The 26,239-nt window shown below is 41.7% G+C and overlaps 1 protein-coding gene across 16 annotated transcripts in view; it reads left to right on the top strand.

The window, feature by feature from the left end:
• LDB2 (LIM domain binding 2) overlaps window positions 1-26,239 on the top strand; it is a 393,446-nt gene that overhangs the window by 302,082 nt on the left and 65,125 nt on the right. For all 16 annotated transcript variants that reach the window (XM_051830354.2, XM_002709533.4, XM_051830374.2 and 13 more), the window contains exons 3-5: window positions 13,593-13,765; window positions 21,179-21,301; window positions 23,862-23,945. In XM_051830354.2, coding sequence (XP_051686314.1) covers window positions 13,593-13,765; window positions 21,179-21,301; window positions 23,862-23,945 — 380 coding nt within the window. The remainder of the gene's footprint in view (window positions 1-13,592; window positions 13,766-21,178; window positions 21,302-23,861; window positions 23,946-26,239) is intronic.

The raw sequence follows: 26,239 nt of genomic DNA, 5'->3' as shown, positions 1-26,239 counted from the left end.
GAACTGAACACTCTCCAAAGGGAGGCTTCTTTTACTTGCAAAACTCAAAATTAACTTGAACCCCAAACTGAATCTTTTAGACTGTTTAGTCCTGGAATTATAATTATCTGGACTAAGACATGAAGACTGGAGAATTCCAGAGACAGGGGCCCTGGAACATTATTTTCCTCTTCTGGTTTTGGTTCTCTGGCCCTGCACTGAAGGTGGCCCTTGCTCTGCATCAGAAACCCATGTGTGCACGTAGCAGGTGTGAGATCGGCACGCTGTCCAAACAGACATGCCAAGCCTACGTTCAGCCACTTGCCAAGCATCTCCTAAGTAGCTACTTACATCACAAATGTGCTGTGATACTGAGCCCATCCGGCCATGTCCCCTGCCTTCAGGGAACTACAGACACATAAGGAAAGTCAATAAAATGGATGATTGCAATACGGTGGGGTAAGTCCCAGTGTGTGTATAAGCAAGGTATCTGGGAGTGGTACGAAGGGCTAGCATGTACTTAAGGATGTTGGCCTGCATGCCGTGGCTTTTACGTGCATGATGCTAGTAATTCTCTGAATTAGTTGGTTCTCCATCTCTGTTGGCAGATGCAGAAATGGGTTTAGAGGGCATAAATCATTTCTTCAAGGTCATCCATGAGTAAGTAGCCTAGCTTGTTTGTGAAGCAGGAATTTTCTCTGTAGTGCCCACATTCATGATTATTTTAGGAGAGCAAAGGAGAAAACAGGAAACTCAAAATGGGGAGGGGACTCATGGAGCTGAGACAGACTGGAGGGTGCCCCACAGTTTGGACAAAATGAAAGAGATGGGCTAGAGCAGGCAACATCACATGAGCATGGTTTCTTCTTCTTCTTCTTCCTCCTCCTCCTCCTCCTCCTCCTCCTCCTCCTCCTCCTCCTCCTCCTTCTTCTAATTGTTTATTTACTTGAAAGGCAGAGTTATAGAGAGAAGGAAGAGACAGGATGGGAGCAATCTTCTGTCCTCTGTAACACTCCCCAAATGCCTGCAATAGCCAGAGGTGGGCAGAACAGAAGACAGGAGTATGGAAATACATCTGGGTCTCCCACATGGGTGGCAGGGTCCCATCTTCTGCTGCTTTCCCTGCTGCGTTAGCAGAGAGTGAATCAGAAGCAGAGCAGCTGGGTCTCAAACTGGTGACCATATGAGATGCCAGCACTGCAGGCTTTGCCTTAACCCACTGTGCCACAACACCAGCCACTAGGTGAGCAATGGTCTCCAAGAACACATGTGCATGGTGACATGAGAGGAGTGGATGTAACGGAAATGGAGTTGATGGAAGGGTGCAGGGCAGAGCCACTTTGTTATTCTAATTCTTCAAACCTCTCCTTCGATTTTAAATACTTTTATTTTTTAAAGATATATATATATATATATATATATATATTTATATATATAGTGAGAGAGAACAGGAGAGTAAGTTTCCATCTGCTGGGTCACTCCCCAGTAAGTTTCCATCTGCTGGGTCACTCCCCAGATGACTGCAACAGCCAGGGCTGGGCCGTGTGAAGCCAGGAGCTTGCTGTGAGTCTCCCACATGGGTGGCACAGCCCAAACATTTGTTCTATCTCCTGTTGCTTTTCCCAGGCTGTTAACAGGGAGCTGCATTTTAAGTGGAGCAGCCGAGACTCGAACCAGCACGCATGTGGGATGCCAGTGTTGCAGGTTAGCAGCTTAAACCACTATGCCACCCCTTCAAAATCCTTTTCATAGGGTTATGTTTTATGAGTGTCCATTTCAGTGACCACTTAACACCTTGGAAGGAACATTTTAGACCTCATTTTCCCACCCTGGGGGAGGGCCCAGTTATGCCCAAGTCTATTTCTCTCTTCAGAAAGAAAACCTGTGAAAGATTGCTTACTCCTGGTTCAGATTGAATTTGGAATCACACCCATCTGTGTGTTTCTCTGGCAACCCTTCTCTAACCCAGGTGAATTGTGCTGCTATTAAAACACAAAATTGAGGCCGGCACTGTGGCTCACTAGGCTAATCCTCCGCCTGCGGTGCCAGCCCCGGGTTCTAGTCCCGATTGGGGCACCAGTACTAGTCCCAGTTGCTCCTCTTCCAGTCCAGCTCTATGCTGTGACCCGGGAGGGCAGCGGAGGATGGCCCAAGTTCTTGGGTCCCTGCACCTGCATGGGAGATCGGAAGGAAGAACCCAGCTCCTGGCTTCGGATGGGTGCAGCACCGGCCATAGCGGCCATTAGGGGAGTGAACCTTTCTCTCTGTCTCTCTCTCACTGTCTAACTCTGCCTGGCAAAAAATTAAAACACACACACACAAAATTGAATGGCTTTTGCTCTCCCAATTGGCTTGAGTGTGGGGAGGCCTGATAAGTCCTGTTTAAGTCATTTCAGAAGAATTCTTGAAGTTTAGTAACTTTGAAAATGGGGTAGTTTTTTTTTTATTTTTTTTTTTTTCAGGCAGAGTGGACAGTGAGAGAGAGACACAGAGAGAAAGGTCTTCCTTTGCCGTTGGTTCATCCTCCAATAGCCACCACAGCCGGCGCACCGTGCTGATCCGAAGGCAGGAGCCAGGTGCTTCTCCTGGTCTCCTCTGGGGTGCAGGGCCCAAGTACTTGGGCCATCCTCCACTCTCCACTGCACTCCCAGGCCACAGCAGAGAGCTGGCCTGGAAGAGGGGCAACCAGGACAGAATCTGGCGCCCCAACCGGGAATAGAACCCGGTGTGCCAGCACCGCAAGGCGGAGGATTAGCCTATTGAGCTGCGGCGCCGGCCAAGTAGTTTATTTTTAAAAGGTGTATTTATTTGTTTGAAAGGTATAGTTACACAGAAGCAGAGAGAGAAAGAAAGAGAGAGAGGGGTGTCTTTCATCCGCTGATTCACTCTCTAAATGGCCACAATGGCCAGAGCTTTGCTGATCCAAAGCCAGGGGCCAGGAGCTTCTTGCAGGTCTCCCATGCATCTGCAAGGTCCCAAATACTTGGGCCATTTTCTACTGCTTTCCCAGGTGCATTAGTAGAGAGCTGGATCAGAAATGGGATGTAGGGGCTACGTGCGGCAGCTCTACCCGCTACACCACAGCGTCAGCCCCTGAAGGAGTAGTTTAAGGAATTGTTTATTTGGATGCAAAGAGATAGAGCTCTCATCCTGTGATTCACTCCCCAAGTACCTGGGGCAACTGGATCTGGGTTGGGCCAAAGTGGGGAACCAGGAACACAATCCAGGTCTCCCATGTGGTTGGCAGGGACCCAAGTACTTGAGTCAGCACTGCTGCTTCCGTGATCCGCAGGCAGCTGGAATCAGGAGCCAGAGCTGGATATTGAACCCAGACACTCCAGTGTGGGATACGGGATCTTAACAGCTAGGCCAAGTGCCCAGCCCAGGACCGGAAATTTTTTTTTTTTTCACTTGTCTGCAGCAGTTTTGCCCTTTAAGCATGCCAGTGGGTTTTGAAGGGAAAACCGCAAGCCATCTGAAATGGAGAAACAGAGACAGCTCCCTGGCATCAGGAACCACATGAGCCGGATGTCTACAGTGTAATGACTTAATTTGATTATCCGCATGTCGATAGCACTTTGAATACTTGAGCCCGCCAGTTTGTAAGGGGTACACTTTGTGATCTATGTGGAAAACTTCAAAATATAGTTAGGTTAAGTGTCGGTGAAGTTGTATGCAAGGCAGGTACTATCAGCACAACTGAGAGCGTTATTGATAACAGCACTTTGATGGGCAATTACTGGTACTTCAATAAAATCAATCTGTCGCCTTCTCAGTGTCTACTTTGTTGGGAAAAAAATTAAAAAAAAAAACAATCTGTGTGTTCCTCAACAGGAGATTTTCTGGATAATTATGTGAATCATTCATATTCTGGAGTTTGGTTCGGTGCTTAGCATTAATGAATTAGCTTTGTGTACACTTAGAGGCCTAGAGCTCAATTTTTGCTTTACTGAGTGAAAGAAAGCCAGGTCCATATAGATATATTTGAGATGATAGATCTTCTGTAAATAAAAACAGAACATAAAGGCCTTCACTCAAAATGTATGTTCTATGGGGATATTTATATGGGTGTGAATGTAGAAAAAGCAGAACATGTAGAAGGCTATGTGATAGCTCAATACTAAAGGTGACCTGGCGAGTACTGAAGTCACAGAGCTGGACAGGCCTCAGGTGGTCAGGGGCACTTCAGACCCACTAGTGTCTGTGTTAGTGAAGTCTAGGGGTTTAACAAATAAACCTTGATATTGCCATGGCTCGACACCATTTTGTGCCCCCAAATACAAACGAGTTTTTCTGGTACGTGGCAGCTCTCCTCCGGCTGTGAATGCAGGGACCCTGACTCCTCCCATCTCCTGGCACCTGCACGCATAAAGTAAAGGAAGAGGTATGTGCTATGTCTGATGACCGGCCTGGCAGATGTGGGGACAGTGCATCTGGTACACATAGAGTGATTTCACTGGCTCTGTCTTCCAGATGTCTACTCTGTTTTAAAAAGAAGAAAGCAATGGAAATGTCCTTTAAATTTTGACTATAACTCTGTCACAAAGCAGAACCTGGCTTCAGGGGTGCATGGGATGCAAGATCCCAAGAATCAGATCTAGTGAGTAGCCAGGGAGAGCCTGTGACAGTAACATGTTAATTTTTTACAGATGTCTTACTTATGTGATTTTAAAACTAATACAAATGAAAGATCTCTCTGGCCGTCAGACTCTCCTGTAAAATGAGGATATGGAATATAATCATGGATAACCTAATTACATTTATTAAATAATTGTCAGTATTTTGTATTTTATTTTTTCCACATAATGGTAAGTGCCATCATAATCACTCATCAAGAGCTAATCAGTGCTGCCACGAGTTGAGCTCATTCCTGCTTGAATCAAAGCAACATACTGAGCATGTTCTTTTTTAAATATTTTTTTTTAATACAGAACTAGCTTAGCTGAGTGTGCATTTTAAGATATTCAGAAACCTATTGGGATTGTGAAGCGTTACTGGGAATCACTGGATTAAACTTGAAGTCTTTTCCGGTCCTATCATTTTAATTTGACATCCAGCAGCCTGGCTCAGAGAGAGCACTGTTTCTATTCATGTTTGCTAAAAGAATGAATGAATTCAGAAGTCAAACATAGGTAAAAATCTATACAAAAACAAGTGTGTATGAGAGAAAGCAAGGTTTATACTAAAAGTATTAAAGCCATTCAATAATTGAAAATATACTAATAGTTTGCTTAAAGAAAGATCATAAATATTAAAAAGGCATGTGATTAAGTTAAACATCTATCAGCTTTAAAAAATCATGAGAACAAAACATAGAATAATAATTTTTCTTTCTATAGTAAGTAATCTGATCTCATATCAACATATAGTATTTCCCTTAGTCCTAGAGGCATTCCCTAAAAATATCAAGGGGAAAAAGGCTGCACACTACTTCCTTTATTTCTGGTTTTTTCCTCCAGGGAGTTCTGTTGTAACCATTGCAGTAAGACGAGAAAAAAGAAGTGTATAAGTATATTGAAAAGGAGAAAAGGAAAATAATTAATAATATTTGGGAATAATATATTTCTTTGCATAAAAAACTTTTTAAAAAATCTTCCACAAATATTAACAAAAGTATTCAATTAAGTGTCTGGATTGCAAATAGAAATATAATGAAAAACATTGTATTAACCATTCAGCATAACTAAAATACATCAGACTCATTTCAGAAATAATAGGTATCTGTGTTTTTCTGAGATAAAGTTTTTCTGAGTTAAAGATAAAGATTTACATAAGTTGACATACATTTCATAGTTCTGTATAGAAATAGTAGGTATTTTAAAGATGCCAATTCTTTCATAGTAAATTTTATTTAATTTGATTCAATTTCCCTCCCATTTTTTTTAAATTTAACAATTATCTTGCGACTTATCTTGGATAATTAAAAACAGAGTGTAATTGTGGAAAAGTTGACATAAAATAATAACACAGAGGGCGAAAGTAAATCTACGATATGAACTATGTTATAACATTTTAGTAACTAAACAATATTGCACTGTCATAAACACAGACCAAGAAACCCTTTGTAATAGAATAGCTTATTGAGACAAGAATCTCTAAGGCATAAATATGTAACACCTGGTCAGGGCCACAGCCCAGATGGTAGAAAAGGCTCCATCCTCCATAACACACATTGTTCCCTGTGTTAGGACAACTCCCTTCCCTCTGCCCCAGGCCTGATTGGTATCTATTTATCCTTGGGCTTAGGTATTTCTCTGACACCTCACTATCTCCCCATTGATCCTGCAGCACTTCAGGAGCCATCAGTAACTGGAGCATGGACAGGTTTATCACAGAAATTAATAAAAGATTTCCATTTCATACCAAAGGCTGACGATTCATAGTAAGAGATCCAGCCAGAAAAAGGTCTCCATTGCTGTGGGGTCCTCCTGCACGATGTTATTGTCAGGACCTTGGATTGGGGGCTATAGAGGTTTTTGCTCATCATAAAAGGCACACATCTAAGAGAAATAGTATCCCAAGTAATCTAAATATACAAAAGCAGTAGTTTCATTTCAGTGAAATGAAATCTATCAAGTTTTCAAAGAGTTCCTGCGATGTGGGTCCTATAACTTCAGTCATGTAATGCATTAAGTCATTCATCGATTTGTGCTGGGTGATCAATAAGTAGTGGAGAACAAGCTGGAGCTATAGAATTAATTGCGTTTGTCCTTAATTAATGAATTGATGACACAAAGAACTGCTTTATCAGAAGTTCTCAGAGCACAGGAATGGAGTATGCCTTGACCTTGGGTCACTGTTGTCTATCCAGGATCCATCACTTAGTGCAGGTGCTGTGACTGCCAGGTATTAAAGATTTCATAGGTAGAAATGGAAGAAAAAATCCATGTTAGATTTTGGGAACGATAAAATGTTGGTGGAGTTTCAGACCCTGTTGGCAAGTATATTATGTATTTTGGAAGGACAGAGTAGGTCCATCGGATTGTGTCGCTGGCTAAAACCTTCCAATTCTATGTCACTGCACTAAGTAAAATATGAGTGCTTTGCCATGGCTTGCAAAGTTCCACATAACCTGGCCCTGCCTCTGTCTCCGAGCCCCTTCGTCATCTCCTCCTCCTCACCTGTGCTCCTGCCACACCACCTTCTTTCTGATGCTGTAACACACCAAGTCCTTCAGCCTCAAACTCATCCTGTTTGCCCTTACTGTTCCCTGGGTTCTGAGCCTCTGCAATTATGGGTCGTCACATGAGCTTTCCCAATCAAGAGGTTCCGTTCTCACCTCTGCACTTGAACCTGCCTTCCCATTCCACCACATATATCCTCTGTCTCCCCATTCACCTGCTACTTAGCTCCAGCACCAGGAACATCTAGCACATAGTAGGTACTTAATCAGCAGTTTTAAAATGAGTTATCCTTTGAAAACACAGAAGAGGCAATCAGAGAGAAGAGATTTTTTTAAATCAAATTGCTTTAGTTGAGAAAGTAAGTAAAAGGCATATTAAGATGAAAATGGTAACAGCTTACAAAAGTAAAGTTCACTGCACTTGCTTGTCTTTCACCAGGAACAGTGGAATTTGCTTTGAGCCAATAACACCCCCGTCAGAAGTTGATCATGCTTTATTTCTACTGTTTTAGACCTTTAGAATGGTTATTTGCCATAAATGAAATGATCAGCATGTTTGTTTTACTCCAGCGAGCATCTCAGATCAGTCTAAAGTTTAAGGAATCTTTGTGTTCATTCCATACCTCAGAAAGAGAATTTCCATTCAGATTTTAAGGTACAGCAGCTATAACAAAACTCTATGATCTACCCAGTTTCAACAAATTTATTACTGTTCGGAAGTTTTTTTCTTAAATCCTAAAATAATTATTTTAATATAATTAAATTCACCTCATTAAAAACAAATATCTGATATGATTCTCTCTTTTCAGAGTTGGAAATAGTAAACTAAATAATGGCCAAGGGTTAAGCAGTTATAACACATTATTAGTTACAACTCTTTCTCTTACCCTACATTCAAATAATGTTTTCAACCCTTTCAATTTTTTTGAAGTTATTTATTTTTGAAATATAGAAATTGCCAGCATTTAAAATATTAAATGATGCCCCCTTCAAATCAAAAGATCTTACACTAGACAGTGGATTCTCAGAAGACTTAAAGACCTTCAGAACTAAAGTTTGACCAGCGTATTTATCGAGTTTACAATCACATCTCATAGACATTCAGAGAATTAAAGAATCTCAAGATAAAGAGTAATTGCTGCATTGATTTCTCAAAAAGTTTGAGTTTTCTCATTTAACCACAATATCATCAGGTTTGCATTTTGATCTTTTAATTATTATTTTAATGTGTACTTTGATTACTATTTTTGATATTGTCCCATGTGGTTCTTTTCTGTATTTAATATCTCTCATGTGAATTACCTATAAACATCCATAAGAATTTAAGGAAAGCACTTGACAATTACTAATAGAGATGAAATTCTCTAAAAGGGAGACTTTCTGCTTTGGGGAGGATGCTTAATAATTTTGTCTTCTTAGCTCTCGACTGGTACTATTTGATTTCTAAATGGGAAGAACATTCAGCTAATATCTACAAGGATCCGTTAGGTAGTCCTAATATCTAATGTAATATCTCCAAGAAAAGAAAGGAGCTGGATCCTGCCTTTACAACACCATGAGATGACTTACATAACAGGGAATGCTAGGACATGGGGATGGGTAAGAACAAAACAGAACAACTGTGAAAAGCTTCCTAAGAAACCTGAGTGCAAGTCTCAGCATCTAAATAAATTTGCAGCTATTTCTGGTCTAATTATATTTACCTAAAAGGTAGGGTGTTATTTAAACATTCTTTGTACACATTTTGGCTCCTGAATAATTTAATCTGTGCTTTTCTTCTTTCTTTCATGAATAAGTAGATAAATAACATATAGCGTATTCCACTCACCTAACATCATAGAAAATCTTTCTCTTGCTCTCTAGCTCTCTGTACTTATCAACACTTGGTGCTTTGGTCTAAATGTGCTCAGAAAATGGAATCTATTTTATAATCTACTCTAGTCTTAATCTTCTCCAGAAACATGCGAAAGTTATAATCCTTTTCATGGGAACACACTGTGGATGTATGCATATCAATATTTCAATTCTAATTCCAGGGATTGAAGTATAAATTAAAGTGTAAGTTTAGCATGTGCATGTAACAGTATAAAATCTAAATAAGATTCCAAGTTGTTGTGACTGATGAGTTAGGAAACCAGTGAATCCAAGTCTGAAATATTTCCTCGCTAAAGTCGTTTATCTTAGATTATGCTATGTGGCTTCCTGGTTTACTACACTCAAGAACATGTTAATCTTTTCCATGCTTCAAAAATAACAAAATCATACTTTGAATTCAGGATTCAGAAGATACCAGTAATGAGTTTAAAGTTATAAATCCATTTCTTAAAACTTTATCAATTGGGGCTAGCATTATGGCAGAGGGTTAAGCTGTTGCCTACAACACTGGCATCCCTTATGGATGCCTGTTTGAGTCCCAGCTGCTCCACTTAGGATCCAGCTCCCTGCTAATGTGCCTGGGAAAGTAGTAGAAGGTGGCCCAAAGGCTTGGGCCCCTGCACCAACCTAGGAGACCTGGATGGAGTCCCAGGTTCCTGGATTTGGGCAGGGCCAGCTCTGGCTGTTGTGGCCATTTGGGGAATGATCCAGTGGATAGAAGTGTTTTAGTGTTTCTGTCTCTCTGTCTGTCTCTCTCTCTCTCTCTCTCTCTCTCTAACTCTGCCTTTCAAATACAAGTAAGCGAAGTAAATCTTTAAAAAAAAAAACTATCAATTATCACATTGTATCATAGCTACATACTTGTTAACTCTCCTGATAGAATTGTTTGAAAGACAGGAACAGTCATCTATCCTTGTGTTTTCAGTATCTGCAATGGTGCTTTGTAGCTGCTCCAGGCTCAGTGAAGGTCTGCAGAAGAAATCAATGGATGGACAACAGTTTCCTAAAGCACATTGGGTTGACTGTTGTCTGTCCCATTCACTGCACATTGCCTATATATGACACGTTTTGCAAGTGCACATGTGCGTGTGAGTACAGTACAAGTATAGTCTGTGACAGGCAGAATAATGGCCTCCCCAGAGATGCCCATGTCCTAATTCCCACTGCCTGTGAATGGCACCTTACATGGTAAAAGTGCTTTGCATATCCGATTAAGTTAAAGACTGAGATGAGGAGGTTTTCTGGGATTGCTTGGGTGGTTCCAGTGCAATCCCAGGGATCCCAAGAGTGGAAGACGGAGGCAGTAGAGGACGTGAGAGGCTTCTAGATGCTGATAAAGGCAAGAAAACTGGTTTATCCCTAGAGTCTCTGGAAAGGATTCAGCCCTGTTGGCACCTTAATGTCAGCCCAGCAAGGCTCTTATCTGATTGTCCAAACTAAGAAAATGTGTGTTGCTCTCAGCCACTGAGTTTGTGATCCTGTTACAGCAGTTACAGGAAACTGACACAATCCCTGACACTCACTCCTGTTTGTCTGCCACAGCTTCTAACGCAGAATTGTAGAGAGACTAGGGTATCTGTTGCTGTTGATTGTTGCCATCACTTCCTCTGTTGTCCACATCCGGGTCCACTACCCTACTCCGTGATGGAAGAGAACAACACGGGTTGGGATTCCTCTGCTCACAAATGACAGAAACTTAATTAAAACCAGTTTAAGGAAAACACATGTGGAAGGGAACATCTTCTATAAGTGAGACCTCCAGGGGGTGGAGTTGGCTTCATTCCCAGCTGAGACAAGAGCCCAGATTAATCCACAAAGACTTGCCCCTCTCCTTCGTTTACCCTCTGTGTTCAGGCTTCTAAATTCCCATTCCCTCTTTCAGCAAAAGATTCGAATTTGGCTATTTTTGTAGCCTGAGAGATTAAAAGGGTGCCAGAGATACTTATTCCTATACTTAAAACACCCCACAATTTGTGGGCTTAAAATGCAAACATTTCCTTAATTTACTCATGATTCTGCGTTTTGGGCAGAGTGTGGCATAGAAGAGCATCCCTACTCCATGTAATACCAGCATGAGGCAGCTCAACTGGGGCTCAAGGATTTACTTTCAAGATGGCCTCACTCACACAAGACAGCACTGGCAGTTGGCTGGAAGACTCAGTTCTTCTTCATGTGACCTCTCCACATGACTAGCTTGGGTTTCTGACAGTATGGCAGTCTATGAGTAACTGCACCTGATTCATAGTAACTGGCTTCTTCCCAAGCTCAGAGTGGAAGCTTTCAGGTCTTCTTAAGGTGTAGCTTAAAATCAACACAAGGTGGCTTGTTCTAGTGTCTATTAAAGCAGATCACAGGCGCTGCCCAGATTTAAAGAAACTGTACACAAGGCATGGATATTATTGCCATGGGTCATGGGACCCTCCTGTAGCAGTGTACACAACGGATGATGGAGCTCTGTGACTAGTCCAAACAGAGAGAATGGTAGGAGAGTCCCACAAAGAAGCCAGGGCTCAAAACATGTCTCCAGCACCCATAATAACCATTCCCTAGAGTGCTAGAAATTATTCAGTGAGGCAGGCTGTATTCCCCATTAAGTATGTTTACTAGATAGCTTGCACACTTTCTGGACTTGAGAGGGTACTTAAAAATTTAGATTTAAAGTTAGGGAATCTCAACCTTTTACTGTTTTACTTAGGCTATGAGTGAAAATCATAATAATACATAGCAAACAGTACTATAAAGGAATGAAATTATGTAGCATTCATGATGAATAAACTATAATGTGACTAATCCAGTGGTGGTTATTTGCCATAACCTGTTTAATGTGACAATTCCTTGCATATTGAAGTGAGATGTTTTCGCCCTTCCACTACATTTTTATAATTTGTATTTATTCTCAAAAATACAGGTCTCAAATTGTCAAATTACTTGAGCTGATATATGGTAATTAGCTTCAAGTTAGAATATGTGAAATGCATTCAATTAATTTTATGTTAAGCAAAATACAACACAGCTTTAGCATTACAAAGCATTAAATTTCTTTATGTAGTGAGGCATATATTTAAGAATATGGTGGACTCAAATTTCTCATTCGAATTTTATATTCAGAGAATGATCATGTAGTAGTGGGGATTAGGCAGTATTTAGGAAATGTATGCATAAGGATTATTTAGGATGGAATCACCAGAGATCTTGGAATATTTAGCACACACTTGTTGATTGATTTTATCAGCAGCAAATATGAAGTGATAACAACGATATAAATTATTCAGAAACCTATCACCCATATCAAGATTCTGTAAAGATTGCTTCAGAAAACAGTTTGGCAGAGTACTCTCTCTATACTTATTTTTTCCAAGTTCATGTACAAAAGAGATATGGATCCATACGGAATGGATTAACACTGATTCTTTTAAAATGAAATTAAATATTTTAAAAACATGAAGTGATGAGTGGTTGATCTTCCTGGCTGAAGCTCTCTTTGGTAGTTTATCTTAAATATTATTCTTGTCTTTCAGGGAGCATTATATAGTGAATGTAAGAGATTTATTCAAAACCTTGGATAGCTTGAGAGAGCTTTAAGACTTTGCCTGAAAATCTGCACATAGGCAAAATTCCTGATATTATGAGTTGGGATTTCCAGTGTAAGAGGATTTCAAATCATTGCTGAAGCAAGGGCTTGTTGCTGGTTTCTAAGCATCGTGTATCAGAAAGATCCAACGACTTCTACAGTCACTCAAACAAAAATGGAGCAGGACCAGCCAGCCACATAGCATGAAAGAGACTAATTTAGACCAAGTGGAAGGTATCAAGTTCTCTGGAAATGGGCCATTTATCCTAGAGACAGTTTATCCAGCTCAAAGGCAGCTAGGATAACCAGTATTTACATAGCCATGGGGCTTTCCGTATATGGAGATGCAATTACGTTTAGAGATCTCCATTCTTAAAGCAGTTTGAGACACTGCTGGAGAAAGCAGGTGTCCTGGTATTTGCAGATGTAGAGTTAGGGACCCCAAATAGCTACTTACAAATAATGTGACCTATAAACATTCATAGTAACCTTGTGGTCTCAATTCTATGCTTTTTAGGGTTGCTCTGAAGGCCCAATGAGAGAATGCCCAAATATTTCCCATACTACAAAGTATTATAACATTAAAAATTATAATTGCTAATAATAAAACTAAAACTTGAATGAGTAGCTGGTTTGTAAATGACATAGTGGTTGAATGCACCATATTTTCAAGTGTTGAATGTATTATTTTTTAAAAACATATGTTCATTTAAGAAGTATCTACAAGGTACAAAGTAGTTAAACTATCCCTCCTCCCCCCTATTTTAAAGCACTATGATTTTATTAACTTCCAATGGACACACAATCGGGAGAGAGAACCATATGCTTTGTGTATGTGGGTGTGCCCCCTCGCCTATTTGGGGATTGATACATTGGTTGCAATCTGGTGGGATCATGGCTATTTACAGGGAGAACTTGCTGCTGCGATGGTTTCTTAAGAGGTTTCATACCCAATCCTAGTAGTAACTTCAGTAATGGTGTGGGAGGGAGGTGGGAAAAGTTGGAAACTTTGGTTAATGGTTGCTTTCTCTGTTTCTCTCCCAGCTATCGGCAGGACCCTCATCCCCCGTTACTTTAGCACTGTGTTTGAAGGAGGGGTGACCGACCTGTATTACATTCTCAAGCACTCGAAAGAGTCATACCACAACTCATCCATCACGGTGGACTGCGACCAGTGTGCCATGGTCACCCAGCACGGGAAGCCCATGTTTACCAAGGTACAGCATAGGCTCCGAAATACACCTGGCATTTTCTTCCCTGAGTGAGTTAATGGATAATAATTGTAGTTTTCATCTGGAACACTGAGCTAATTTCTCACATCTTCAGGCGCTGTCAGGAACCGGAGGGAATCTTTTGTCTGTGACATGGCTAGAGGCTCTTGTGGAAGGCTGTCCTCAGATGTGTGCTCTGACTCTGAGCACACAAATATCAAATGGGGTGGAGCCTCAAAACTCAGATGAGTTTTCGGTTTAGTCAATAAAATGAATTTTTTCTTTTTTATAGACATGGTCCTCAATAGCTGAAAGACTGTTCTCTAGTGGTTGTACAGCCAGTATTTGTACTTTTTCACTAAAAAAAGTTTTAAAGCTAAAATCAAATTTTAATAAACAAGGGGAAAATCCACTAACTGCAACCCAATTATAGTTGGTAAGGAACATAAAAACATAAAAGATGTGGTCTGCGCTGTGGCACAGCAGATTAAAGCCCCAGCCTGCAACGCCAGCATCCCATATGGGTGCCCATTTGAGTCTTGGCTAGTCCACTCCCAGTCTAGCTCCTTGCTAAGGCTCCTGAGAATCGCCCAAGTCCTTGGGTCCCTGCACACACATGGGAGACCCAAAAGAAGCTCCTGGCTCCTGGCTTTAGATCAGCTCAACCCAGCCATTGTAGCCATCTGGGGAGTGAATTAGTGGATGGAAGACCTCTCTCTCTCTCTCTCTCTCTCTCTCTTTTTCTATACCTCTCTCTCTCTCTCCCTCTCAATATCTATATATAAAACTCTGTCTTTCAAACAAATAAAGCAAATCTTTAAAAAAAAGTTTAAAAATATGAATGAAATTAGGGAATTCAGAGCTTAAAGTTTGTTTCTCTGAATTCTTATAAATCCTACCTCTGTTCAACAATACATAAAAGCAGCAGCTCAGTGCAGGAGCATGGTAGAACCTTAAGATGGTTGCAAAAATGTGAGCAAGAAAAATGGGAGGGTTGCAGGTAACAGGGTCTGAAGCAGAATTTAAGGTCCTGTGAGGAACATGAAATGAAAAGTAGAGGAGATATCTATTTAACCTCATTTTCCATATGTTTTACACCTTATGACCCTTGCCATACATAGAAAATTGACCAAAGTTCCCACCAAAGAACTTTAGGAAACACTACAGATAGTTCTTTTTATGTACCCTCCCAAGAAGATAAATTTGTGAAGAACAAACATTTGGTCATAGAATCTGCAAATAGAAGTTTATTTTAATAAATGCTAGTCAATTGTGCTTTGACTAAGACTCAGCGTGAAAGTAATTTGCAATATTAATGCTATTACTATGTCTTGGAACAAAACACAAATAATGATCCTCTTTATAGTTAACAGAAATTGAATTATCAAGGTTAATGGCAAAAAGCCCAAATGATAACGCTAAAGATGAATTTGCTACTGATATAGTTTGGCTGCAAGAATACAAATAAAATGTTTGTTATTTATTCAAATTGATTTAGCTGGTGCAATTTCATCTTTTCAGTGCCCATGCTAGTATACAAAACTAAAGGCAAAGAAAATGGTTGAAAGTGCAAAAGCAAATTGTCAAATGTCACTTATTCTATTATGATTGTTTCAGTAGACATTTTAAATGTGGGGCCAGGGTAGAGTTTTCTCTCTTCCTGTTTAAACAGTTGGACAAAGAGAAGACAAAGAAGCTGCTCTTGAGTGCAGAAGTTGGTGCTGGGAAGAGAGAGTTCTCTCTATGGAGAGGAGGATTCCCCGAATGATGCTGAGTCCACCCATGTCCCACTTCCTTCTTGCATCTCCACATATGCCTGGAGTTCAAAGAGAAACAGCCCATTTATTTCCAGTGTCACAAAGTCTGAGTACTGCAGAGAAAGCCTTTCTCTGTGCCTCACTGGCTTTTTCTTAAGAAAGAAAGAAAGAAAGAAACTAGGCTTAATGTCACAGTTAGGTAATTCAAGAAAAACATACCAACCTCTTATGCTTTAAGAGGACAAAAATCCATGATAATTAAATAAAGGTTGCTGTAATTAAGGAGCTATTTCCAAAGCCTGTAGCCACTGGAAAGAAAACTACATCTTGTAGTAGCCCCTGTATGTATTCACTCAATTTCTTTGTTTCTCAGACACAGACATCTTCATAAATTAACATAGTTAGTTGCTTTGAAGGTATAGTGTTGAACATTCAGGGCTTATTTTGATCAAAAAGACCCTTATTCATCTGATGAACTGAAGTGCTATTTTTCACCCAAATCAAGGAAGTTGGGTTTGCCTGGGCTGCATTCTTTCTTTACTGAGAATGCCCCTCACCCATATCTGAGGGTTGAGCAGTTTTTTCAGGCATCCAAGGCAGTTACTAGCAGACACTGGTAGAGCACAGCACCAGCAGTTTCCTGGGTCCCTAGCATCAGTCATCTGGACCACCCACCTCACTCCACTCAACACCAGTGTGCATGCCCCTTTTGGAATGAATATTTCCATACTGCAATGAAAGTTGTCACTTTCTGCAAAACATACCTTAGTTATGTGGACTTGGTCCGGATGCTAATTATATACATTTATTTTTAGGAAATTTGGAATGATCCTTTCTTTCTTTCTTTTTTCTTTCTTTTGTTTTTTGTTCCTTGGGGATTAATATACTACCCAAATTTAAAGAATCTTTCCAGTTTTTCTCTTGCTCTTACATTAATTTAAAATACCTCATCTTCCTGTAATAAAATATTATAAATATTTAGTATGAAACAGTGAGCTCGAGACCTTTCAGTATCACAAAGAAAAAGTCCAGAAGACTATGCATCACTTAGCACCTGATGCATAGATAGCATCACATTGTTCTAATTTAGATTACCAATAAACTCTCATTCCCTAAATAGTATTTGACCCTGTGGTTCCGAGTTGCTTTTAAAAATATTTGGCCAACTGGTAAAACAAAAATCAGCTGCAGTTCTAATCAACAGTAATATTAAATATTCCTCGGGAGGATAGTGAGCATTTTGCAATTTCCTGATACCAGGAACATTATAGATTACGGATAAATATGTAATTAGAATTTTAAAACACATGGTATATAGCCTTTCTTTTATGGTCTCAATTTTTGAATCTAATAGAAAATGAGGCTTTATCATGAGAAGAGCATACATCAGGGTTTTCAGAATCAAAGACACCTGAGCTCTGTTTCCATGTGAGGTTGTAAACACTGGAGGATGCTGGGAGGAGGAGTGCTCTCTGGGCAACATTCTTGGGGCTGTTTTTAGGTTTTACAGACAGGGTTACAGTCATTACTGGACAACATTAGCACCTATGTTTTAAAGATGGATTTATGGGTTTTTCTGTTCCCAAGTATTTATTATGAATTTATTGACTACAAAGTGCCATGAAAGTGTACCAATCAGTTTTCCTAGAAAAACTCTCATCATTGACAGCAAGTTCATCATTCCTACTTTAGGCTGTACGTCACATGATACTCTAGAATTTCTGCTCTTCTCTTAGCTCTAACTGAATTACAATATCAATGATCATATTGCTCTGATGTGTAATAAACACAGGCATTTACATATGCACTATCTCCAAGTAAAACACAACGAGCATTACACACCTGGTGATCCAAAAGCACTCTGCCATGCACGCTATTCAAGAGCAAAGGCTAAGAAAACGAACTGAACACTCCCACCACCTAAAAGCACATCTTATTGCACAAAGCTACCTGCGAAGCATTGGATGATACAGCGACATGATCAATACTGCTTTACAATTAGTCAAAGAAAGAAAAGGGTTAAAAAAGCTACCGGTTAGTTTGAGAAATGTTCTTTTTTAGTTCTCTTGTTCCTGGCCTAGTCTCAAGCTAGCACGTGATCTGCTGAACGCCTGCCAGCCTCTTTCTTGTTGATCCTCCGGAGACCATCTGTGCTGGGGGCATTGATTAGAGTGTGTCTGCTGGGATTACATCTTTTCTGTTGCCATGCCAACTAATCAGCTGATTTTGGTTACCACAGAAACAAAATGTCAGAGCTCACAGTACGGTAACATGAATTCAGCACAACAGAAAATGTTTTCTTAATTGGAGACCCTTTTGATTTTGGATTTCAAGTGAAAAGCAGCTTAAAAAAAAAGACCACCTTTAGATAAAAGCTACATTAATTGTTTTGATTAAGAGGAATACATAGAATTTTCTTGAAAAGGCATTAATTCCCTTTTACACTATGCCCATTTTTTATCATTCCTGAGCAAGAAATATACATACAATTTTTTTCTTATTTTCTATATATTATATATACAACAAATCATGGAGTCTTCCATTTACTTTAACTTCCATCATAAGGGTAGGCAATGGAGGAGCTGCCTAGGGAAGAAGCTGAGGATGTAACTACTTGAGAATGACCAGTAGTAACCAAAATTTCCCTCCTTCCTTTCACTTACTTTTTCTTAAAGAAAACACCCGACATGCTCAACTCAGATTCAGTTCTAAGGATACCTGTCTTGGTACATGATGTGCCTTGGATATTCCTTGGCTTTTGTCATAGAAAGGAGGAGCCCAAGTCTTGTTTGTAATTCTCCATTTTGTAGGTGCATGATAGTTTGACTGCAGGAAAGGTTCCCAACTTGTTTGCTCTGTTAAAATGGAACAAAACCACAATTCTGCTTGACCTTACAGATGCACCAATTGAGCAGTCCACAAGAAGGACTACATACCTGCCATTTCATTATGAAATTTTGTTCCAGTAGAAGTCAACCAGAACCTCCACTTCCCTGGATTTGGGTTGCATAAAGACAAAATAGATTAGGTCATTTAAAAAAACTGCATTTAACTGGGTTAACATTTGCTTAAATGTACAATAATCCACTCCCTTTTTTTGAAAAAAAAAAAAAGATTATAGCATCCAAATATCCTTATCCTGTATTGTGAGGACCTTTTACTGTGGATGGCTGCCTATAAGTACCTGCATTTTGTGAAAGCTGTCATTTCAGGTAATTTCTGTCAAGCCAGCATCACAGGGAGAATTGTGGGGTTTACTCTCCATGCAACTCTTTGAAAACCTTGTTAGATTGATCCCAATGCTAATAACGTTCTAGGGGATTGATCTGGGGACACTGGTGTCTTCCCCACTTCTGTGTACTCAACTCTCCTGGCTAAGATGCCAGAAACAAGACGCTGGAAGTGACTCAACTAAGGGTTTTTGAGACACTGTGCCTAAATGCCTGAAATTGCCCACAGCTTCTGCTAATTGGATCTGAGCTGGAGGTCTTACCCAGATCATCAATAATTATCTTCTAGTGTTTCCAAGACCTTTGATGAAATGAAGATGGCAAACATCAAAGGCCTCTTTTTTGAGTAGTGCCCCATCAGCACTTGTTAGCAATTCTCCTGCACTGGTTTTTGGCTTGTTTCAAGAAAATATTCCCTTCAGGTTGAATGCATGAAAACCACTCAAGGGGAAAAACCCAGAGGACATAGTTGGAGCTCAGTAAATGGTGTTTTGTATTAGATTTTTGACAAGGAAAGTGACTATTAATACTTCATGAAAAGTTGATACTTTATGATGGGTAGTCTTAGAAATACTCATATACCTTCTAATCAATTCATATTTTAAATTATATTTTTAAAAGTTTCCAAGGTTTTGTTCATTTGTTTTTAGCCTAGGAGATCTTTCTCCAAAATAGCTTTGTCAGAGCCCAACATATTAACATAGGTAAAATCAGCTGCTCTGATATAATTCAGAAAATGAATGAGGACTTCCAAGTCAAAGGAGAGCCCCTGAGATGACCTCTGACATGCATGGGTCTAGGGCCCCATTCCCCTTTGGTTGTGTTTCTTTTATCTATAGCGCTATCATTTACTGTCATTCAACTTATGCCAGGCACAGTGCTGGGCAGTCTACATACATAATTCATGGAATATATCTTCTCAACAACCCTATTTAAGGATAGTATGATCTCCATTTTATAAAGGGAACCTATTTCATTTTTTTGAAAGTTCAAGAATGAGTTAAGAAAGCATTTGGGGCCAGCGCCGCAGCTCAATAGGCTAATCCTCCGCCTTGCGGCGCCGGCACACCGGGTTCTAGTCCCGGTCGGGGCGCCGGATTCTGTCCCAGTTGCCCCCTTCCAGGCCAGCTCTCTGCTGTGGCCAGGGAGTGCAGTGGAGGATGGTCCAAGTGCTTGGGCCCTGCACCCCATGGGAGACCAGGAGAAGCACCTGGCTCCTGCCTTCGGATCAGTGCGGTGCGCTGGCTGCAGCGCAGCGGCCGCAGCAGCCATTGGAGGGTGAACCAACGGCAAAGGAAGACCTTTCTCTCTGTCTCTCTCTCTCTCTCTCTCTCCCCCTCCCCCCCCGCCCCCGTCCACTCTGCCTGTAAAAAAAAAAAAAAAAAAAAAAAAAAGCATTCGGGATTCAAATCCAGTACTGTTGGATGCCAAAGCTTCTATTCACTGTTTTGTACTGTTTCCCTGGCAAATGCAGGCTGATTAACAGGTTGTTACTATTTAAAATGGACCATACACTACCATCATTTCTTCATGCATGGTAGAAATGGGCTCTGGGAGGTGTGATTACCTAGTACTTTCTTCCATTTCAAAGTCATTAGTGAAGAGAATGGTAAAGAAAACCAGAACTATGCTGAAATATGATAAGAATATTGAGAGAAGACAAAAAGGCTATGTTGTCACTGATTACTACTTCAAGGAAGAGAGCCTCCAAAAGTCTGTTTCATTAATGATATTTGTTTTTCTTAGAATGATAAAACATTGCATCTCAAGACTGGCTAGCCTTGTGTGCAAGCAGAATGTGTCATTGGTGATGTGACAAGATCCCAGAATGCCCTCTCTAAACATGCCTCTAATCTCCACATGTCATAACATATCCACTGCCTCGGGCTGTGCATTGCCCTCAGAATTTCTTTATGGAAATGAAAGCTTCCTCTAGTTGTGTTTGCTGTAGTAACTCACACTTAACTATGCATGATTTTGCTAGACAGTGTCTTCCAATGTAGGAGAACCAAGATTAGAGTGAGAACTCAAGCTCCCGTGGTAGAAAGAGGATGAATGTGGAGAAGTAGGAAGGGAGAAGTTACCATCTGGGGAAAGGAGACTACCTGCAGTGTACCAGGGGTGCTGACCCGATTCCCTCTCCCAGTGAGTTCTGTCGCATCTTGTAGAAGTAGACTTGCAGAGCTTCGGTGGTAACTGCTTGTTACTAACGCCTCTTGACTGGGAAACAGCTGTACTGTCTTGTTTTCACTGAGCCTAGGGCTGGCCCTTGTGCCCGTGTGCCGTGGATAAACCACTTGTGTCACATCTTTGACAAGTGCCAGTGCCACTCTAGGGCAGTAAGGGAGACCAAGCTGAGTTGCTAATGTGCGAGCTACAAAACGAGGCCCATGTGAAATACCTAAGAAAGGTGTGTTGTTTCTCTCTTCTAGGTGTGTACAGAAGGCAGACTGATCTTGGAATTTACCTTTGATGACCTCATGAGAATCAAAACATGGCACTTCACCATTAGACAGTACAGAGAGTTAGTCCCGCGAAGCATTCTAGCCATGCACGTAAGTGACAATTCCTATTTTACTTTCTTTTCTTACTCTCCCGTTCCATGTCACTCAAGGGGAAAAACCCAGCTCACGGGCTGGCTGGCTGGCTGTAACAGAACTCCAGTAGCTCTCATGCTTTAGGTGATTAACTCTGAATATTGAGTTTTACTCTCAGCCATTTTAATACATGTGTCCCTTATCTTCTCCATTGTTCCCCAGCTTGGTGCATGGTGAGACTGTTTTTGATCCTTTGTTATTTTAAACTCCAAACTGAGGCTCAATAAACAGTTTGTACTTTCCTTAAATTCGGTTCAATCATTATCAAATACAGCTCTGCCTGGGCTAATAAACCTGTTACGTAAAGATGGGGAATGAAATAAAACAAGAAGGAAGAAAAACAGTTTCCACTTTTGATTAGAACCACCTGCGGAGAGGTGGGGCCCAGGACTTTGAGCTCTGCACTAACAGGAGCTGCGCCTTCCTCACCACGTGCTGGCTTTGATGTGGAGCATTTGCAGTTCTCTGGGTTTCATTTGGTCATAAATCACATCAAGTTTATTGAGCAGCAGCTAGGTACAAGAGTGGTTTTGATGCCAACCTAGAGATGTATGTTAAAGCTCAGTAAGACCTAGTCAGGTGCAGTGCTTACATCAAAAGCCAATGACTTAAAGAAGTCCCTCCCCTTTAATAAAACCCACACTGACTTCGGTGTGAAAGACCTTTGGAGAAAACCAAACTTGGTGAGCCTGAGGATTAATGACCTTGAACAATTAAAAGACAATAAAATACCAGTAGCTCTATTGGTTGTTGGTATGCCAGGGCTCGTGCTAAATATTTTATATGCATGCAGATATTGCATCCTCAAGTCACTCAATGAGGTGAGTTGTTATTCCTCTCTGGGAAGTGACGAAACTGAAGCTCAGAGAAATTCAATAAATTGCCCAGTGTTTTTCAGCCCCAAAGTGGTAAAAATCAAGATTTTGACCCAGCTTGTTCTGACTCAAAAGCCTAGGCAGTGGTCTCCCAGCAATTCAGTTCCAGGCTCTCTCTCTGGAACTGTGTCCTCCACTCTGTCCTTCCAGCTGAATAATCCAGGCTCTGCTCCTTCCGCTTGCCTGTGCTTTCTGCATGGCACTCCTCTCTCCTGCTCCACTATTTCTGCAGATCCAGGCTCCAGGTGCTTCTCAGTTTCAACACCTGCTGCCCATCTTCTACTCTCTTCTTCTTGAAGAAGGCTGGAGTAGCCTCTCTCTTATTCTCAAAATAGACTGAAAGTTAGCAGAGGCGAGTGTTTGGGAGCCTGAGCCCTAAACTGAAACCAAAGGATGTGATACTCAGTGCTCTGAGTCCCTCACCTATAACCTGGGTACAACAGTAAACTGTGTGGAGGACTATTAAGCACTCAGAACCAGGCCAGGCACATAGTAGGTCTTCTGTGGGTTCTGATGATTGCCCAGCAGCAGCAGTAACAACATTCCCCCCTCAGGTATGATCTTCTGAAGTGGGCCAGGCCTGCCGGATGCCACTCTGTAGAACCAGCTCCTCCTGGCACAGGGGAGGGGTTCCAAACCTGCAGCCTCCATGTCAACAGACATCCCCTTTCAAGAAACTGACATGAGACTAATACACTCGTGTACATAACACTGCTGCTACTAACAAGGCACTAATGTACATAATAACTTATTACTTATGGACACAAATCCAATTCATAGCATCACTGTGAGAAAAAGTACACACAAAAACAGAAGCATGAAAGTCTCATCAGTAGCAGCTAGGTGGCCCCATGAATGCCACTGGGGAGACTCAGGGCTATTTGCTGACATCCCTCTATGCTTACTGCCAATTTATTTAAATGCATGCAGAAAGAAGGAAAGAAAAAAAGAGGAAGAAAGCACAAAGACCAGAAAACTCATTTTGCATGGGTCCAGAAAGAGTTTTGGGATAGGATTTTCTGGCCAAACAGAACAACTGAGGTGGCCCCAGGTGTTTTATATTCCTCTTTTAAAATGTGGTGACATTTTGGAAAATTGATACTTGTAGTCCTGCGGGAGGAAACTTATTGAGGACACTGATGTCCAGCTTCTGCTTCATGGGGAGGAGAATTTTTTCTCTTTCAAATACTGTCCTCAACATCACCCTGTGAGAGCAATACCACTAACCCAGCAGGAAGAAGAGACCCACCCTCACCCCTCGTGCATGTCTCTGCTAATTCCAGAAGCATGGCCTGCTCTGGTGAGGGCCCTGGACCTAGAGTCACCCTAGCAGAGCTCATTAACTCTCAGCCTGAAGACGCAGGGCCAGCACGTCTCAAAGAGGAAGCTACGTCATGTCTTCCAAGGACTGGAAGCACATCTGAGGCAGTTTGGTTTAACCATTCAGCACAATTGATCCAAAAATATCCTTGAGCATTATATGCAAGCGTCTTCACATACTAATGAAATTATCTCCGTGAACCGGACCCCCCAGAAAAAATCAACAGCAAGCTTGCATTCCATAGTAGCTGTAGTGCAGTATACGATTCTCTTGGAGCCATCTTGCAGGAATAAAATAACGTGATTCCTTCTTTTCTGTTTAGGCACAAGATCCTCAGGTTCTGGATCAGCTGTCCAAAAATATCACCAGGATGGGGCTAACAAACTTCACCCTCAACTACCTCAGGGTAAGGCCAATTGAATAACAGCATTGTCTGATGAGCTGGAAAAGTACTGCCGAGGTTTATATGCACCAAGGAGTTAAATTGAGGCAACACTCATATTGTACACTATGTACACACGTGCTCTGTAACACAGTGTGTGTGTGTGTGTGTGTGTGTGTGTGTGAGTGATCATCAGACACCGAGGTTTGATTAGCAGTGTCAAGCCTGGGATTTGTCAGGGTTGAGCTTCCTCTGTCTCTGTGTGTGACTCTGGAGTTAATGACTCAGGCCAGCAATGTCCCTGTTGCTGCTACTTCTCTTGTGGTTGCCTCAGGTTTCTAGAGTGCTTTTGCTGAGTTCACTGCCTCTGCACCTCCACCCAGGAGTCCATCCCCCCTGGCAGAGTCTGTGTGCCATCCTGAGCGAGGCCGCTGCCATAGAGTGTCCTGCAGAGATTCAGGCCAGTGCTGTAGTGCAGACATTTCTAAGGCTTTTATAGACCCTCTGTGTAACATTTAACAGACTTCTTTGGTCTGGATATAAATTCAGTTTCTATTCTTGAAAATTGAGGATTTAGGCAAAATTTCCTTTCTGTAGAATCTCATGGCTTCCCTATCTGGCCTAAAAGGGTAAATGTATCACACCTGTGTTTAGGGTTGGTGTGTGGTAGTCAAGTCAAGGTGGATGCTATGGTTTTGTTCATAAAACTCCAGAATGCGTGGGAAGTCCCTGACCATATTCCTGAGCTCCTTTGTTGTATAGCAGGTTGCTTCTCCATCCCCTCCTCCCCCTTAAAGTTTATGCCATTGCTTCTCTATTCCTGAGCACAGTCCGAGTTTGTGAGTTTTGTTGTGTGGTCAGTATCCTCTGTGTACAACCATTTTCCATTTGTTGAAATACCAAGATGCTTTGCTTGTCCCACTGTGCCATTCAGAATGATTCACAGATTCTTCCAACATCACTGGACGCTGAAGAGGCAGAAACAAAAGTCATGCCACCTGCATCAAGAAACACCCCTAGGAGGTCAGACCCACAAAGAGAGGAGACTGTGAACAGCGTGATTAGTCTTATGATAGAATTTTCGAGAAGGAATTATGGGGTCTCCAGAGACTGCAGAGGCACCAGTCAGAGAAGACTCGGTGGGGAAAGTGATACATAAATTGAGAGCAATAGAATGAGCAAAGGTGGCTACAGAGAGCAGGCAGGAAGGCTGCTTCCATGAGAGGGAGGAGAACAGTTAAGGAAGGGGATTCTAACCAGAGTGATGATCCCAAGACATGAAGTAAGAAGCAACGAGAGGTGAAAGAGTTGGGGAGCTGAACTTTTTTTAAAGATGTATGTGTGTATGTGTGTATGTATGTATTGGAAAAGCCTTGTTCAGGGTATAAGGAGAAAATCCCCTTTATCTGCAGCTTTGAGTCCTAGAGCCAAATCCAGGCCCAGCTGGCATCAACTGCACTCCCCACCAGTTCACCATAAGACCTGTATGTGGGGAACCCCGACACACTCAACGAGCCACTCATCCCTGCTCACGGGGAAACCAAAGTCAGCCCAGGAACATGCATTAGCAGAGTACGTCATTGCCAGGGCTGTGTCCTCACAAACCTCCAGGCTCTGCTACCGGAGTGGCTCTCCTGAGGGGCAGCTGGCAGAGTGGGATAGGGTAGCAAGGCCTGAGGAGTGAGGGCCTACCCGTAAGAATCCATAAGGCTAATCTGTATTGCTGGAGCCAGGAGAGGCTGTGTTGAAAATCTTTTTAGGCACACATCTGCCTCCTGCAGTGACCCTACAGGTGGACCCTGCATAGGAATCTGGCTCTTGAGAGTCTATCCCAGACATGGCTTTGCATTGTCAGATAGCCTCCCAGCGTGACAGGGTTGAAGATGTGTTGAGGTTGCCAAGCCAGGAGGCATCACTCCCTGTTCAGGCACAGTCTTACATCCTCTGGAGGCTGTCACAGTGGCCACAGGGAGGCTGTGTGCTGATCCAGTCTCCTTGTGATGGTTATCCAGGCAGAGGCTGGGACTTAACCTAGACAGTGAGGAAATCATTATTTCATAACTATTGGACATCCCCAGACACTGGCTGGTGCGTTTTCACAGATATGTCCTCCATCTACTGGGAAAAATTGTTCATTATGGGGATGAGGGCACCACTCAAAGATGGGCACAGCCTTCCTGGGCTCTAGGACAAGGAAAGCATGCCAGGAATTCAGGGGTGTGTCCTTTGCCATTTTGGCTGGAATGCAGAGCTATGGCCACCTACCTGGCATTTCATGAAGCAATCCAGTCCAGGGTTCACAGGAAGGCAGACCCTCT

Source organism: Oryctolagus cuniculus, chromosome 2 (genome assembly GCF_964237555.1).
Source record: "Oryctolagus cuniculus chromosome 2, mOryCun1.1, whole genome shotgun sequence".
NCBI lineage: Eukaryota > Metazoa > Chordata > Mammalia > Lagomorpha > Leporidae > Oryctolagus > Oryctolagus cuniculus.
Note: the sequence above shows the minus strand (reverse complement) of the source record. Positions and strands in the feature narration are given on the sequence as shown.